Source organism: Octopus bimaculoides, chromosome 4 (assembly GCF_046866305.1).
Source record: "Octopus bimaculoides isolate indiv1 chromosome 4, ASM4686630v1, whole genome shotgun sequence".
NCBI lineage: Eukaryota > Metazoa > Mollusca > Cephalopoda > Octopoda > Octopodidae > Octopus > Octopus bimaculoides.
In genome coordinates, this window is record NC_142931.1 from 99,284,322 (window position 1) to 99,303,566 (window position 19,245).

The 19,245-nt window shown below is 36.7% G+C and overlaps 1 protein-coding gene across 1 annotated transcript in view; it reads right to left on the reverse strand.

The window, feature by feature from the left end:
* Positions 1-418: 418 nt before the first annotated feature.
* Positions 419-19,245, reverse strand: part of LOC128247611 (A disintegrin and metalloproteinase with thrombospondin motifs 7-like) — a 176,410-nt gene continuing 157,583 nt past the window's right edge. The window contains exon 25 of the mRNA XM_089351091.1: positions 419-869. Within this exon, the coding sequence (XP_089207217.1) occupies positions 793-869 (77 nt within the window). The 3' untranslated portion in view covers positions 419-792. The remainder of the gene's footprint in view (positions 870-19,245) is intronic.

Genomic DNA, 19,245 nt, shown 5'->3' on the forward strand with positions numbered 1-19,245 from the left:
GTGGCAGTGCGGTAAGTAGCTTGCTTACCAACCACATGGTTCTGGGTTCAGTCCCACTGCGTGGCACCTTGGGAAAGTGTCTTCAACTGTTAACCTCGGGCCAACCAAGACATTGTGAGTGGATTTGGTAGACGGAAACTGAAAGAATGTGTGTGTATATGTTTGTGCGTCTCTCCCCCCACCATCGCTTGACAACCGATGTTGGTGTGTGTAAGACAGGAGAGTGTAAGTAAAGGAGGTTTACAAAGAATAAGTCCTAGGGTCGATCTGTTCGACTAAAGGCGTTGCTCTAGCATGGCCCCAGTCAAATGACTGAAACAAGTAAAAAAATAAAAGAAAAGAACATAAGTCCAAATGAGTATTATATGTATATATATATATATATATATATATATATATATAAAATTTCAGTTATGTGTGATGACCGGTTTCGTGAAACTTGAAATAAAACTTTGTGAAGTTTTTAACTTTACTAATACACACACGCGCGCGCTCGTACATACATTTATGTATGCATGCATGCATGTATGTATTTATGTGTGTATGTATGTATGTATGTATGTATGTATGTATGTATGTATGTATGTATGTATGTATGGGGTGGGGGAGGCCTAGAAATGTATTTTAAAAAATGATATTCTCAGGTTCCGAATGGGATTTATGAATAGAGAAAGAAATGAAAGAGTTACATAATTTCACTTTTGAAATAATTTATATAATATTTCAAATTCTTTGTTTGACATCATTAGGTTTAGATGAAATATACAGCAATTTGGTTTAATTTCCACTGAATTATTGTGCTTTAGCAGGTGAGACAGCAGCATTCATATTTCTCTGGTCCACTCCTTCGCCACATAAGTGACCACCAGCTGTAAAAAAGATTACATTAAAATTATTTCATTTAATAAACTCACACTATCTAGCAGGTCGTTAATTTCATTATACTTGCATTTATAATGTAACTGTACTATGAGGTGAATCTATATATCAGAGTAGTACATGTTTTCGCCTCAACTGGGCAAGTATTAATAAATGCCGATACATAATCTCCCTGGAAAGAGTGAACACTTATCAAGAGTCACGCATATATCTCTAACCTTTCCGCAGAGACCATGTCAACAAAGCCACACAATTAGAGGTTTCACAAAGTTTGAATAGATATTCTTGATGGTATAAATACAATATTAAAAACACTGCTTACCTTATCGATAATTAAGTGAACTAGTTGCTAGTAATATGCTATGATGTGTGTGTGCGTTTCCATGTATATGTGTGTGTGTGTGTGTGTGTGTGTGTGTGTGTGTGTGTGTGAATGTATGTATATATATATATATATATATATATATATATATATATATATATATATATATATATATATATATATATATATATATATATATATATATATTAAATAGAAATATTAATATTTCTAAATCTCTCTAAAGGAGACTACGGCAGCGGTACTGGATATTAATAGTTATCGCCAAGCTAACATGGCAGTCCAGGAAAATAGGACGAATGCTCTAGACGCGATGGCCTCTTGGAACTAATAAATGGCAGCATTCGTCCTATTTTCCTGGACTGCCATGTTAGCTTAGCGATAATTATATATATATATATATATATATATATATATATATATATATATGTGTGTAGTGAATTTTGCAGGCATGAAGTGGATTCGATCCACTATACCCAAATTTAAATTAACACTGCGTCAGAACTTTTCCCACGGTGGAACAATGGTTGTGATCTGACAGCAGTTTAATATTTTCCAGATGCCTTTGGCTGGGCCGGAACAATGTTTTCACCATTTGACCCTTTCTAACCTCTTCTACTCCATCAAAATCTAGAATAGAGATAACAAGACCACCAGCTAAATCCATTGTTCTCAGTAATATATCTATCCTTCTAGATAGCTATAAAAACAGGAGACCCCAAGCCAAACAGTCAGTAGTCACTTGGGGATACAGAGCGAAGTAACTAGTGACAACTCAATTAGTTAGGGAACAGTCATCTACAGATATAGTCACAAGCAGGCAGCCACCTAAAGACAAAACGACCAAAGGGAGATAGAAGTTTACAACCAGCCAACTATGAGACACAACTTCCCTCGACTCTATAGCTATCACTAGCTCGCATCCTTTTCTCGGTAACATTACCCTATCTTTATCTATATATACTACTATGAGAAAGTGTGCATACATATACAGGCCGAAATCAACTTTTTTTACCTTGCATGCTTTACGTACAAACTGTTATACTATTACACTAACCTACCCGTCGTGGTATGGCATTTATTAGAGTAACGGTAAATAAATATTTCTATAAAAATTTCGATCACTCTTCATCGTTCATCTTATAACCTGTTACAATTGGTAAATAATACTTATCGTTACATATATATATATACATATATATTGGACATATGGTATTATTCCGGTGGTTTTCCACCCTTATGTACCTATTTTTACTATAAGATATATATATATATATATATATATATATATATATATATATATATATATATATATATATATATATATATATATATATATATTACAAATTAAATTAGTAAAGATTTATCAATTTATTAATTTATTAATAAATCAACAATTAATCATTTTTACCAAGCCCTTCGGTATGTAAGCACCATTATCGGTGGAGAACTTATTTAAAAGTTCCCATACATTTATAAACATAATTAAGGGATCAGCAAGCATTTGCTTCACCATAAGGAGGAAGTAGTGGAATTACTGGCCGAGGTAAGTTCGGTTATGCTTTCAGGTTGTGTCGAGGCATGATGTTCACTCGTTCATACTCGCTAGCATAGTCGAATGTACTACTGGAATATCATACCGATGACGGAAATTGAATATTATCATTCATAATCCAGAAACGCGTCTATGATTAACTTTATATGGTTAGTTTTCATTGTTTTTTCTTCTTGTTTTTGCCTTTATGAGTTACAAGTAATGCTATCTGTTGGAGTCTCAGCTTTTTTAGCTGTTATTTCTGAACTTCGGTATATGGTAAAGCAAATGCTTGCTGATCCCTTAATTATGTTTATATATATATATATATATATATATATATATATATATATATATATATATATATATATATATATATATATATATATATATATAAATATATATATATATACATATAAATATATATATATATATAAAATTTACTTCGAAAATGTTGTATTTGGGGACGGTCATGTTGCCAGTTTAGCCAATGAAAACACACGCACTGTATATTTGGTGTTCACTTGCTTCAGCTTTATTTCATATTAATTGTATTTCAGCAAGAGTTCTTTCGTCACACTTCTGTGACCTCATCAGTGGTCCTTTGCTTCTTCTTTCTTCTTTCTTTTTTGTGTCGCTCCTTCCTAACGATCTGTCATTTTGTATTCCTGTTGTATGTCTTTATTTGCGCATGCGTAAATCTCTGTGTGTGTCTATGTCTAGTAAGTGTGTAGGGGGAGATTGTGTATAGTACCTGCATTATTAATATCCCCTGTTTTTTTCACGTTCATCTAATTTACTTTTATTCATTTTATCAGTTTTTTTAATCTACTTTCTTTTCATTTCTTTCTTTTTTGTTTTAATTTAAGTTAATTTATTATATTTTGTTTATGTATATAATAATTTGATTCCATTTATTAATCTGTCTATTGTATTAGCTTCAAATTATTATTAGTTTATGGGGATCTTATTCTGTCATAGGTTGTGGTGTGTATGTGTGTGTTTGGGGTGGGGTGCTAGTGTTCTATTTTAGTTCTTTTATTTAGGCTAGGTTTATTTTCTATTACGTGATAAATGTATATATATATATGTATAAATGTGTGTGTGTGTGTGTCTGTGTGTATGTATGTATGTATGTATGTATGTATGGGGTAGGGCCTAGAAATATATTTTAAAAAATGATATTCTCAGGTTCCAAATGGGATTTATGAATAGAGAAAGAAATGAAAGAGTTACATAATTTCAATTCCAAGTAAGTTTGATTTTCGCGTTTTATTATTTGCAATTTTACAATTTTATAATATTGAAATAAACTAGTACTTTAGTGCGTTACGCACTCATCAGGTTTATGTAGTGACGGTCGTGTTCCACAATTGGCAACTGTAGTGAAATCCACTCATCTCCAGCGTTAGAAGCAAAATGTTCAGCAAGTTCTGTTGAACTACTGCCATTGTGTCTGATATCTGTACCCATTAACTCTTTTGTTTAATTGTTCTGTTGTACAACCAACGTAAATCAAGCTGTGTTTCGTGCATTCTACCACGTACACCAAATATAAATCATAAGATTTCTGTTATAATTCCTGATTGAATTCACTTGACTAATGTTATTGCACAATGAACAGGGCTTACCTCTCTTGTGGGTTTTTTTTTCAAGGTACAGCGTGCAGATACTCCAATGTTAGTTTTCTTGGAGTCAGAAATAGAGGTCAATAATTCTCTTATATTCTTATTCCGTCTAAAAGCTACAATAGGCGGCTCAGGCAATATCTATTTCAAACAGAACTTGCTGAACATTTTGCTTCAAACGGCTGCAATTTTGAAAAAGACTTGAAAGTGCATATTCTCAGAAAATATTCTGAATCTACTTCACTTTCACTTGTCAAAATGCATGAGAAGAAAAACGCTTGCGGGTTATTAACATCACGCCATGGAGGAATTAATAAAATGATAGGAGAATATCATCAAATTTACACAAAACTGTTTGATTAAGTATTCTTTTTACTTTCCTCATTTTTTTTTGTCTTTTTCTTTGTCTTTTTTCTGTCTTTTTCTTTTCGCCTGTTATAAAATTGACTGATGATGTCATTTCATCAACGTGCGGACGCTGTTTGCTCTCGTTCATACTCTAGATTTAGATTTCTATAATTTTGAATTTTTATCACTTTCTATTTTGAACTCGACAAAGACAGGCTTGCTGGCGAAATATCGTTCAACCAATAACATATTTATTGCTATCGCATCGCGCTCTTCGTCTTGTCTGTTTACCTTTGTGTAGAGTTACGTCAATCCTTTTATAATAATAATAATAATAATAATAATAATAATAATAATAATAAGGAGCAGCACCGGGCTGAATAACAACATGGATGTGCCACACCGGGCTCCCTATACAAAAACATATCTAATCCAATAACATCGATGGAATTAGGCAACAGAACCGGTGGAAGATTTGAAGGAAGCGGTCTTTTAACGAAGATAATTTAAAAAAAAAATTTTTTTATTCTTAAAAATGAAATTTCACTGCAATACAAAGCACAGGTCCTCCTATGCACGATGTCTCAATGAAACACGTGCGATCACACACGCAAAACCAACACCGGAAAGTTTACAAACTATATAAAAAAGAAATGGAACAAAATAGTAAGTACATATATTGAATAATTACGCATACACTCGAACGTGTACACAATGATATATACGTTTTGATACCCATAGAATTACACATGCATCTTAATGTTTACACAACTACGTGAAAATCACAGGACACACTCACGCATACGAAAACACATATCACAAACGAAGCAAAACCAAAACTTTTTTTTTCTCTTCTTTATTTATTTTCATTTTGTGAACAAACACAGACAGTGAACCATTCATAAGTTTAAAACGCCACACACACAAAAAAAATACACTATGCCCGGAGATAAATCTATCAACAAAAAAAATACAGATGAATACCGATCTGCTAGCCTTAAAAAACTACGCTACGAGCAATGTTTACATGCTGAGAACTCGGTGACGGTGTCGTCTCAAAAAACTGACCCTAAACAGACAAATCCATCCCCTAATGTCAACGCCAAAGCTCGTCATGCCTCAATGATAACAAGGCAGATCACAAACCAGATTGGTCATCGACCGAATCACGAAGGGCCACTTACTCGAAATAGATCTGCTAGCCTGAAGAAGCTACGTCACGAGAGCTCGGAGACGGTGTTGTCTCAAAAAATGTACCCTAAACAGACAGATCCGTCCCCTAGCGTCAACGTCGAAGCTTGTTATGCCTCACTGTTAATAAAACAAAATATAAACCGAAATGGTCATAGACCGGGTTATAAAGGACCACTTACTCGGATAATGAACCAGATCCGAGACCAGAAATCTGCTACTGGTTCAAATCTTCCCGACACACAGGAGCTGGAAGTACCCCACAACCGGAATATTCCAACAGATGGCCATCCATGCTCGTCATCAAATAACCAAAAGAAAAGGAATGAAAAATGGTCTAGGGAAGATAATAAAGAAGTTCTTACAGCCTTCTACCATGCCATATATTTCCCTACAGATAAATCTAATACTGTACAAACCTACTTAAACTGGAGACAGAAACACCTTGAAGTAAGATCCTACATAGACAGTAACAAACTTGCCAACGTCAGAAGAAACATTATGAAAAAAAAATTACTAACTGAAGTAGAGATTGACCAAATTAAGCAAGCAGTAAAGGATAAAAAGAATGAAACTGCAGCTAAAGAAGATAGTACAGAGGAAATAATTATAAACCAGCCCAAGGCTGATGAAAATATAGTAATGATTGAAAGAGTTAAGGTAACTGATAGGCAAAGTGAAATACTCTCTGAACCAACCATAAACACTAATGCAGGTGAAAATCAAATAGATGAAGGAAGTCATACAGAAATCGACGCAACAGAACTACATGATCTAAAAAATCAAATCATGATTGAATGGCTGAAAATTAAAGAAACTAGTATGAATGAACGCGACACTCTCCCCAAAATTCGCAATTCTAACCAAAACCTGAAAATAATTGGTAAAATCCGCCTTGCACTTAAGGATATAATTTCAGCTAATGATGTTGATATTACAGATCTGAACCACCTGTATTATGCATCCGCAAGAATCTCAACGATTCTATGTGGTGAAAAGATTAGAAAAAGACAACACTCCCACAAAAAGCCTTCTTGGCAAGAACGCATTCAACACCAGATTAAGCTGCTTAGATCTGACATAGAATGTTTGAAAAACCTTAAATTTGACAAGAGTATCAAACCTACAAAGACCCATAAACTAAAGAAAAAATATAATATGAAAACCATAGTTGACATTGATGCCACCATAGAAACCATCAAGCAAAAGGTATGTGCTAAAGCTGCCCGCATAGCAAGGTATGAAAAGCGTGTTAGATTCTTCCGAGATAATAACATGTTCAAAAATAACCCCAAAAATTTCTACAGGAAGATAGGGAAAACACCAGTAACAATAAAGTCTGTCCCATCAAAAGAAGAAGTGCAAGAATTTTGGAATAAAATCTGGGCAGAAGATAAAACACACAATGAAAAGGCCCCTTGGATTGATAGAATATCTACAGACCTAGACTCCTTAGAGGAGCAAAAGTGGGAGGGGGTCAAGGTAGAAGATATAAGATCTGCTCTCAGGAGGTCAAGCAAATGGAAGTCTCCAGGAAAGGATAAAATTCCTAACTTCTGGTTGAATGCCTTCCCAGAAAGCCATGAACTGCTAACAAAACTTTACAACGATGTTTTGCAAAATCCTAGTTTGATGCCCTCTTGGCTAGTTAATGGTTTAACATTCCTGCTTCCAAAAAATGAGGAAACAAACGAACCAAAAAATTATCGACCCATAACCTGCTTAACAACAATGTATAAGACGCTAACATCTGTCCTAACCGAGTACACCTATAGTTTTTTAATAGAAAGTAGCATATTCCCTAATGAGCAAAAGGTATGTAAACGTGGATCTTATGGTTGTAAAGATCATCTACTCATCAATAAGATGATCTTAGAAGATTGTCACAAACGACACAAAAACTTGTCAATAGCCTGGATAGACTATAAAAAGGCCTTTGATAGCCTACCACATAGCTGGATTAGGAAATGTCTGGAAATGTATAAAATAGCTCCTACTCTGCGAAACTTTTTATCTGTAAGTATGAGATCATGGAGAACCACACTGATGTTGAACAATGACAATGAATCTCTAAATGCTAGAGATGTAAGAATTTCATGTGGCATTTTCCAGGGTGACTCACTATCACCACTCCTCTTCTGTCTAGCCCTAATACCGCTCTCAAAATTGCTCAATGATGCACAGTATGGTTATAAAATATTTGATAAAAATATAAATCATCTCATTTACATGGATGATTTAAAGCTCTTTGCAAAAAATGACCAACAACTCAAAGGCCTACTAGCGATTGTTAAACAATTCAGTGATGACATCAGGATGCAATTTGGCCTTGATAAATGTGCAAAAGCTACCTTTATCAAAGGAAAAATGACAAATACATCTAATGTGAACCTTGACCAGCAAAATGTCATAAAAGAGTTAGAACCAGCAGAGAGCTACAAATACCTAGGGGTAATTGAAGAGGACAATATCAAGCACTCAGTGATGAGGGAAAGGATCAGAAGAGAATGTTATCGCAGGGTGAGAGCAATACTGAAGACAGAGCTGAACGCGAGAAACAGGATCGAAGCGATCAATGCTCTAGCCATACCAGTCGTGACTTACAGTTTCAACATCGTTAACTGGTCAATTACTGAAATATGTAATGTTGACAGAAAAATACGAAAACTGTTGACAATGCATAGAATGCACCACCCTAAGGCAGATATAGAACGTCTTTATCTGCCAAGAAAAGAAGGAGGCCGAGGACTTTTACAGCTGGCATTATCAATGAAGGTAGCCACAATTGGCCTAGACACCTATCTGAAAAACTCTGAGGACTGGATGCTAAAACTTGTCTTAAAATATGAAAGCAAGAAAGCATCTTACTCAGTAACAAAACAGGCAAAGGAATATCTAAGTGAATTCCAATTGCAACAAATTCAAGAATTAGACGAACTAGAAACACCTGCAGAAAAAGCTAAGCGCTTGAAAACCCGTGCTAAAATTGCTGCCTTAGCTATTATGACTGAAAAATGGCATGGAAAACCTCTCAATGGCAAATACCCAAAGAGAGCGAATAATGCAGATATTGACAAAGCCCTTACCCACCAATGGTTAATGGCCTCTGGCTTGAAATCAGAAACAGAGGGGTTTATCATAGCAGCCCAAGATCAATGCCTACCTACAAAGAACTACCAGGCCAACATATTAAAGAACGGCAGCTCCCCATTATGTCGTATATGCCAACAACAAAATGAGACCATCGATCATGTTGTCTCCATGTGCAGTCTGCTTGCGCCTACAGAGTATCTCAACAGGCATGATAGAGCTGCACAATATATTCACTGGGTAATATGCAAAAACCTGGACTTGCCCCATGATAAAAACTGGTGGGAACACAAACCACCCCCAGTACTTGAAAATGATCACATTGCACTCCTCTGGAACTTCACCATTCAAACTGACAGAAAGATAGACGCAAATAGGCCAGACATCATACTGAAAGACTTCAGACAAAAATCATGCCTCCTCATTGATATGACTGTCCCAATCGATATAAACGTATCTGTCAAGACCTACCAAAAACTGAGCAAATATAAAGATCTTGAAATAGAAATTAGCAAAATGTGGAACCTGAAGACTAAAACAATACCTATTGTCATAGGTGCCCTGGGAATGACAGCGAAACGGGCTGATTACTACCTAGATCAGATTCCAGGAAACCCCAAAATGGCTGAAGTTCAAAAGATAGTGCTCATGGGAACTGCCCATATCCTACGTAAAATACTGTCTATGTGATCTCAAATTTTAAAGCAAACACATAATTTTCTTATGGTTTCTTAAACATTCACTTGAACAAAACTGTACAAATCCAAATATATGGTACCCTAGGGATAACACCTACATGAACTTCTAACTTGTTGTCTCTTGAGGTTTCTGGGTGAGACTTGGATCCAACTTGTACAAATGCAAAACAAAAGTCAAACATAAAATAATAATAATAATAATAATAATAATAATAATAATAATAGAAGAGTACCATTATTATCAAATGAACGATATTTCGACATCTTGTGTATCTTCCACAGGTTCAAAAAATAAACTTGTCAATCTACTTCATTTTGGTTAAAATTTATAGGACTGAGGTAACTCCTCCAGAAGATATAGAAGCAAAAATAGAAGAGTGCCATTGTTATCAAGTGAACGATATTTCGACATCTCGTGTGTCTTCCACAGGTTCAAAAAATAGACTTCTATATCTTCTGGAGGAGTTACTTCAGTCCTATAAATATTGACCAAAATGAAGTAGATTGACAAGTTTATTTTTTGAACCTGTGGAAGATACACGAGATGTCGAAATATCGTTCACTTGATAACAATGGCACTCTTCTATTTTTGCTTCTATATCTTCTGGGAGAGTTATCTCAATCCTATAAATAAGAAGAAGAAGAAGAAGAAGAAGAAGAAGAAGAAGAAGAAGAAGAAGAAGAAGAAGAAGAAGGATTATAATAATAATAATAATAATAATAATAATAATAATAATAATAATAATAATTATAATAATTATAATAATAATAATAATTATTATTATTATTATTATTATTATCATTATAATTACTACTACTACTACTACTACTACTACTACTACTACTACTACTACTACTATTATTATTATTATTATTATTATTAGTAGTAGTAGTAGTAGTAGTAGTAGTAGTAGTAGTAGTATTCTGTCTGATTTGTATCACGTGCTTTCACTGTGCCTTGGTTATGCTGTGGTCTGTTGTGATGTTCTCATTTTCACTGTATTGAAAGTGTTTTGCGTAGGATGTATGCGGCGCCTAATAGGGCTATTTTCTATGTTATATACATATATATACTTGTAAGTCCTGGTATTTTTGTTGCGTATTTTTCTGAATGTTTTTTTTTATCATACGTAATGCGCCTACTATTATAGGAGTTGTTTCTGTTTTTAGGCTCCACATTCGAGTTACCTGTATTTCGCATAAAGAGAGGAAACTTAAATTTCCTACTTCGGCAGAAATTGAAAAATTCCTTGAAGATGTGTGGCCCTCAGTGCTACACATACAGAAAGATAAACAATATGAGATGGTCACTGCTATATGCAGCAGTGAGCAAGAATCCAGAAGAATGGCTACTATAACATGCACGTCCCGGGCTTTTGTAACGATTCCCCATTATATGGGTAAAAGGTTGACTCGAATTCGCATCAAGAACGTGCCGCGTCACCGTGATCCGGCGAGGGTTTTAGCCATTCTGGAAGAGCATGGGGAGATTGTGGAGGTGATGTCCACCTCACAACTCAACAGGACTGGAATTCTTATGAAATTTCAGATACTAGTTTCTCCAGAAGAAATAAATCACATTCCCGATCTTTACTATTTTAGAGAATGCGAACAGATGCCAGTTTCTATAGAAGGAAAAAACAGAAGCGTTTTGTGGGGGCGGCGGAATACAAACCACCTCAAAGCTTTTCGCCCCGCGGTGGAGAAAGCACACACGAAGATCTCCACCGTTGCTACCAACTCCTCAATGTGGGTGAAAAACTATTACCTCACATCTGCCACCTTCCTCTGACTCAGGTCTCGCAAAAGCAAAGTCCTCATTGATTTCGTACCAAAAGGCTTTTGTCGGAGATAAGAGAAAACTGAACATGAACCAAAACAGAGACGGCCCAAACTGAAGGCCCTATCACAATACCGATTTAAAGACAAATCAACGCAAACATCAACATCTTCATCACAAGACAACCCATTTTACAAACACATTCACAATCACATAAAAAACGATAACAAGAAGAAACACCCGAAAAACAAAATGACCAGCAGTCACACTCTCGGGTACATGCCTCTTTCATCAATTTCATTGTTGTTCAGCAGAGCAGCATTGAATTGATTGAGGAAGTAGTTAACAAAAAACAGAGAAGGTTTTGGGGAACTCCTCCTGAAAACTCCACCGGACAGGATGTTAATCTAAACAGATACGGATATGTATCTTGATTTGAAAGAGAAATTCGTCCCAGGACATTGGAGAGCTTAGTAAGTACCCCCCCCCCCCAAAAAAAAAACTTACGAGAAAAACCCTTCCCCGCTAACCCCTCGACCAAATAGAAGACTGTATCCGTAGTCATCCCTGGAGACCAAAGTACGTAATTCCATTTTCTTTCCTCTAAGTTAATTGACTATACTTAGAGTTGGCTGTATAAATGTTCGGGGCCTGGGTTCGGCTTGGAAGCAGGGTCACCTGCTCAACGATCTCAGGTCTCTAAATTTAGATGTGATAGCGATAAGTGATAGGAGAATTTCCAGGAAACATGTTCTCGCAACCATTTTCGAAGCCTACGAGATATTCTCATCCTGTGGTCTGTCGGGAGCGGGCGTCGGTGTGGAAGTGTTGTTCTGAAAATCTTTAGGTCTCAAAGTAAGGGCAATCTTCTCGGACTTGGACGTTAGGTTGGTGGTCCTAGATGTGAATGGCGGTGAAGGTAGTACCTAAATATATGACTTCACAGGCTAACAGCCATAATAATAATAATAATAATAGTAATAATAATAATAATAATAATAATAATAAAGTCAAACATAAAATAATAATAATAATAATAATAATAATAATAATAATAATAATAATAATAATAATAATAATACAAGTAACTGCAGAATATGTGATGATGGGGAAGAAACAATAAATCATATTGTCTCTGGTTGCCCAGTCCTGGCTAAGAAAGATTGGTGGCCAAAGAAGTTGGAGAGGGCTCTCGTCTTTGGTATTCAGGGTGATCTTGGATGATGGGATTCCTTGATTATCCCTAGAGGTCTTCCTATATCAGGGGGATCCCATCACAATCATTTTTTCTAGTGTCATATACTATGTATACTTCCCTTCTTCTAATGTATGCCGTGTATACATTTTATTTTATCATTCTATATGTAAACCCTCACACTTTATGTCTGTCTTTGTTTTGTCCCCCCTCATCCTTCGCCCTAGTGGCAAATAAAAGAAATCATTGTTGTTGTTGTTGTTATTATTATTATTATTATTATTATTATTATTATTATTATTATTATTATTATTATTATTATTACGGTAAGTTGTTATAAACGTTAGCACGCCGGGATAAAATGCTTAGTGGCATTTCGTCTGCCGCTACGTTGTGAGCTCAAATTCCGCCGAGGTCAACTTTGCCTTTCATCCTTTCGGGGTCAATAAATTAAGTACCACTGAAACACTGGGGTCGATGTAATCGGCTATCCCCCTCTCCCAAATTTCAGGCCTTGTGCCTAAAGTAGAAAGGATTATTATTTGTTGTTAACTCAGGTTTTGTTGGAACTCCTGGTGTCTTGCATGCTTTGCTGGCTTGCTGCTTGAGCTTACGGTACCATGCTATCTGTTTTATTCAACTATCTAATACTTTTCCGATTATTCTGGCCGTGCCAAGGAGACAAACCTTTCGTAACAGTTCTTCTGGCCACTCTATTCCGATTTCCCTTATATTCCTCTTGATACCCTCTGATACTGTCCCAAAGGACCCAACAATAATTAGCACTGTCTTCACCTTCATTTTTCACAGCCAGGCTATTTCGTACCTTGCCTACCACTAGGTCCGGTTTGTTACGCTCTGGCACCTGATCTGTTTGGAACTTGCACGTCTCCGACTCCGCCACTTTCTGCGGTTTGTGCTCATATCACGTCTTGTTTCTCTATAGAGCCCACTTTTCGCAGTTTCCAATGTAGCACTTTTGCTACCTCGTCGTGTCGCCACAACTTGTAATGGTTTTGAGGAACTCTAGGACATTCCTTCACGATACGGGCAATGATTTAGCCCACTCTCCTACAGCTGTGGCACAGTGAAGACACTTACTCATTCCTCAGGTTGAGCATCCAATTTGTGGCCAAAGCTTGGTCTTGCGCTGCCATTAATTGTGCTCTCAGTCTCTTTCTTCAGTGCTCCTTTCTTCAGCCAGTCCCACCTATGTTTTCCAGCAACTTCTGTTGTGGCTACATGGAATTGATTGTGTAGTTTTTTGTTGTATAACGCTTCTTCATGTCCTTCTTGTATTTCTTACTTTGTTTTGCTCTATTTTTCTGTTTTCAGTACTCCCTCATTCCTAACTGACACTATCAAGGTTTCCTTACTTTGGAATAGGTATCTCAGTAAGCTCCCGAGTTCGATACATACGCAGTCTTCCATACTTATCAGTCTCCTTCCACCATTTTCTCGGTTCATGTATAGGTGATCAGTGTCTGCCCGTGGATGATGGGCTCCTTGCATCGTTAGAAGCTTTCTTGTCTTCCTGTCCAACTCCTTTATCCCCTTCTCTATCCAGTTCAGAATTCCAGCGCCATACCGAACTGTTGCTACTGCGCGCGAGTTTATTGCCGAAATTATGTTTCTGGCATTCAGCTTTGGAACCAATATTTTTCTCATTCACCTCAGATACTTCTTCTTTGTCTTTTCTTTCATATCGCTGTGTTTAATTTCATCTGTCTCATATATTCCCAGGTATTTATATCCAGATTCAGATTCAATTGCCTTCATCATTTCACCACTTGGCATACATATGCTTTCTGTCCTGACAAGCTTTCCTCGTCTCATCACCATCGTCGCACATTTGGAGAGTCCAAACTCCATAATATCATTCGAAAATCCGCACAGACTGGACTAGACTGTCCAGTTTTGCCTCACTTTTTCTGAACACCTTCAAGTTATCCATGAATAGCAGGTGGTTCAGTTTTCCCTTGCCGCTTCCCAAATCATACCCCAACTTTTTCTTGTGCAGTATTTCACTCAAGGGTATCATTCCCAGCAGAAAGATCAGTGGGGATACACTGTTCTCCTGAAAGATTCCTCTCTTGATTTCCTGCTGTCAATTCAGTTCTCAAATATTTCATATTGTTCCATATAAGGCTTCTCATATTTTCTGTTAAACCATACATTTCCATGGTTCATGTCATCATCCAAGAGTGTGGTATAATATCTTAGGCTTTACGATAATCAGTCCATGCCATGCTCAGGTTTGTGTGACCTCGCTTGCAGTTTCTGATAATTAGATTATCAATTAACAACTGATCTTTCGTCCCCCCGCTCCTCTTTCTGCACCTTTTCTATTCAATAGGTAGCGCAGTTTACGTTTTTCTAAATATCTACAAATTCACCGGCCAAAGTACCGGTCAATAGTTTCCACATTAGCAGAAGACACGTTATTGGTCGAAAGTTGAATACAATATTACCCTTTCAGGATCCTTGGCAGATCTGGGTACTGCGCCTTCCTACAAGCACTCATCTAGACGTTGCACTATCCTTCCATGGAGCCCTCTCAGCTTCTTCATCCAATACTTTGACTCCATCCGGTCGTGGTATCTTTCAATTTGGGATTTTCCTTAGCTGTTTTTTTTTTATCATTCCTCTAATTATTTTTATGTTACCTTGGCCTTCTATATTTCTTAACTTATCTTGGATTTCGTGCAGCCACTCCACTTCATCATTATGCATTACAATTTGGTCCCAGATCCCTCCCCAGACTGCCCTGCTTTTGTCTGCATCTGATATCAATGTTACGTGTAATTGCCCATCTAGTTTCTGAAACGGTTTTTTTTTTTGGTTTTTTTGTTTGTTTTTTTGTTTGTCTGATTGCCTTCAAACAATCTGTTCTGCCTTAACTACTCTGTTCTGCTGTCATACCTTTCCAGTTTTGCCTTGATTGCTACTACTCTTTGCCTCAGTTCTGCCAACATCATATCATACCCTTTATCTCTTATTCCACATGTTCCTTCCAGTTTTATTCTTATGTTTTCATTCTGCAATTCCCCTCTTCTCGGTTTATCAATTTGTCCTAAATGTCTTTTTAGCTTTGTTTCTCATAAGTCCTCACAAAACGCCAGTATGGCTCTTTACGTTTCTGTTTGTTCTCTCTCTCTCTCTCTCTTTTTTTTTTATCTAACTCTAGTTGCAGCCTAAATAGTCTTGGTTTCAGTTATATTTGCCGTCTAGACAGAATCTATCCTTTCGGTTTCAGCTTCTAGCTTGCGCCGATCAAAAACTGGGAGTGGTGGGGTTGATCCCGGTCGTCTAATATATCGGCACGTCATCCTCGCCATGTCTTATTAATAATCATCGTATTCTTGTGATATAGCTCTTCCCATTACTTCTGTTTCATTTGCTGACTGCATTTACATTTACACCCTGCCCTACGTCTTCACTGCCACCATTTCTTTCTCTGTACTCTCTAGGTACGTTATCTGCTGGTAAAATTTTATCACTGTTTTCTATTTTCCTTTATATTTCTTCAATTTCCATGTCTGTTAACATCATCATCATCATCATCATCCTTATTATTACTTTTGCGGGTCTAAACAGTCATACTGTCATAGTTTTATACAAATGTAGTTTTTATGGGGCGAGTGCACTGGTACAGGCATGCGATGCATATGAAGGTCGACAGTTGGGCAAAGACGGGTTTAATGCTCTAAGCACATGAAGCCTATGAAGGTGGAAAGACCTTGAAGGTTTGGGATGGAGTGCCGAACATTATGTAGGAGGGGACAAAGGGATTGTAATAAGAGATGAAATTCTCTGCTGGAAAAGACCTGATCCATATACATACGAGGGGATACGGAAAAGTTCCTGGCTTTGGGTAGAAAAAAATACAAGTGGATTAGTTAGTCATGATTTCATTCAGCATATTCCCCTCTCAGATTCACATGCTTATTACAGCGGTCCTTCGGATTTTGTAAACCCTGTAAAAGAACTCGAAAGGTTTGGCCTCAAACAAGTCTTTCGCGATACCCTTAAAACCAGGAACTTTCAGCATTCCATCATACGTACATACATACATACATACATACATAAATACATACATACATACATACATACATACATACATAATGGAGAGAAGAGTGTTGTGGTGGGAGCGGGTGCCAAGTACTATCGGCCTTTGCTTTTCCGTAGATAACATCGATGGCGTGAAGAGAGGAGGCTGGTATGCATGGGCGACTGTTGGTGAAAAAGAGCACAGCTATGCTGAACTATCGAGAAATCTACAGTTACTCTATCCAGATTACAAGTTCAGGTTTATACCTGTGATTATTGGGGCTCTGGGATATGTAACACATTCCCTAAATACCAATCTTGAGAAATTAGGCTTCTCAAAACCAGAAAGGAGAAAGCTAATTCGAAGACTGCAGATTCAATCCATCACTGGAACTGTAAAAATCTGTAAAACTTTCCAGAAGTTTATCATTTAAATATATTTGAGCATGTCTAGATATGCAACTATATGCATGAAAATACATACATAAAACATACAAATCTGCACATACATACATACATACATACATACATACAAAAATACCCTATTGTTGATGTTGAATTGGCAATGGAGGAGCCTTGGATCTAGGTTAGAAACCAGTTCTTTTTCTATTGGCAAGAAATCTTGAAATAAACTGAATAATGACATACATGCATACATACATACATACAAATCATCGTCCTGGGTTCTCCTGTCACAGACGAAAGATAAATATTCTGCCATTTCTTGCTGAACAGTTTACACAGATTTGTTGACAGAGATCAAATGTTTGTGCTGTTCGTTAGTACACTCCATCAAATTGACATTGCCTGTACAGGTGCACGGTATGAAGATACATTCCTCTTTCCTTTTCTACAAGTCTCTAAAGCACGTAAAGGATCATGGGTTCTACCTTACTTATATATGTATGTGTGTGTGAGAGAGTGAGAAAGAGAGAGAGAGGGAGATAAAGAGATAAAGAGAGAGAGGGGGAGGTGCAAGGCCAAGTGGTCAGGGTGTTGAACTTACTATCGCAAGATCATAGATTCAATTCTTGGACCGAATAGTGAGTTGTGTTCTCGAGCAAAACATTTCATCTTATATTGTTCTACAATCACTTCGACACACTTGATGCGTGGTACACCGTGCATCTGCTCAGGCAGCGTCGATTCAATGGAATGAGTGAACGAATGTACACCACAAACGTCTGATTATTATATTTATATATATATATATATATATATATATATATATATATATATATATATATATATATATACTAGCATCTAAGCCCGGTTTCACCCTGTCAGAGAATGAAGAGAGAAACGAAGATAAAAAAGAGGAAGAAGTGGATACGAAGTGGTGTTTGGGCGACGGATCTTGGTAGAAAAACAAGAATGTCATGGTGAGTTAGTAAGGAGAGCAATGCAAGACTGGACTTACGTGGGCTGGCAGGTCGATGAAAAAATTGCGGAGTTGAAATTAGAGCATTTGAAGTTGCCGTTGTTATCATTGGAGTGCCTCTTGGTGGACAATATTCTTCGTCCTTCCCTCGGGTGCACAAATAGAAAGACCATGGGAACAGCCAGCGTACAGTTGTGCGTGTGAGAATACTTGCTCTGTCAGATTCAAACCAACCGCTTGCACTGATTGTCCCTGCACCTTGTTGATTGTCATGGGAAAGCAGAGTTTGATGGGAAATTGCATCTATTTAAACTTGTAGGTCGTGTCGGAGTGGGTAAGGGACATGGGAGTTATAAGTATGTCTTAGCCAGCGGCCGGTTTATTCAAGATCGTTGCCTACAGAACTCGGGAGCACAAGTTTTTGATAATTATCCGCGTACCATTGCACATTATTGGAGCATCTAAATTCCTTAGCAGCATGATTGACGCGCCAACTTTCAGATGCAGTTCGTGAGCTGGTAGTTCTGTGGGTCCCCCTTTTGTCAGATTTGTCATGGGGCGGCCGGTCTATCTCAGATACATGGGAAGCTGGATTAAAGTTTTCATCAACACAGGGGAGCCGAAATAAATTTTTTCAATGTCCAAGGGAAGCCAAATCGCGAAAAAGGTTGAGAAATGCTGATCTATAACGATGGTTTTTATTTAGGCACATCGTAAAAGTAATTATAATGAATTGCTTAATATTAAAAAAAGTATGTTTTTTCAAGCAAATACAGTTAGAAAAAATATTTACCATTTCAAGTCATCACTAAAAACAAAGCTCATCAATTTTGGAATTAAATAATAATTTTATTCTTTTATTCTAAGTTGTAAATTTTTCCCGAGAAATAAAGTAAATAATCACCAAATGCATTGTTAAAAATCTGCAACTCGATAGCAAATATCTCCAAATTGATTAGAAATGCATAAATTCAATAATAACAATGTTTTTGAGATTCCTGTTCGAATGACATGAGTGTTTTTGTTTCACTTCTGACACGTAATACTTAAATAGTGGAGGAGATATGATGTTGCTGTGGGCTGGAAGTATGCAAGTTAATTTTTTTTTTTTTTTTACTAAAACACAACCTA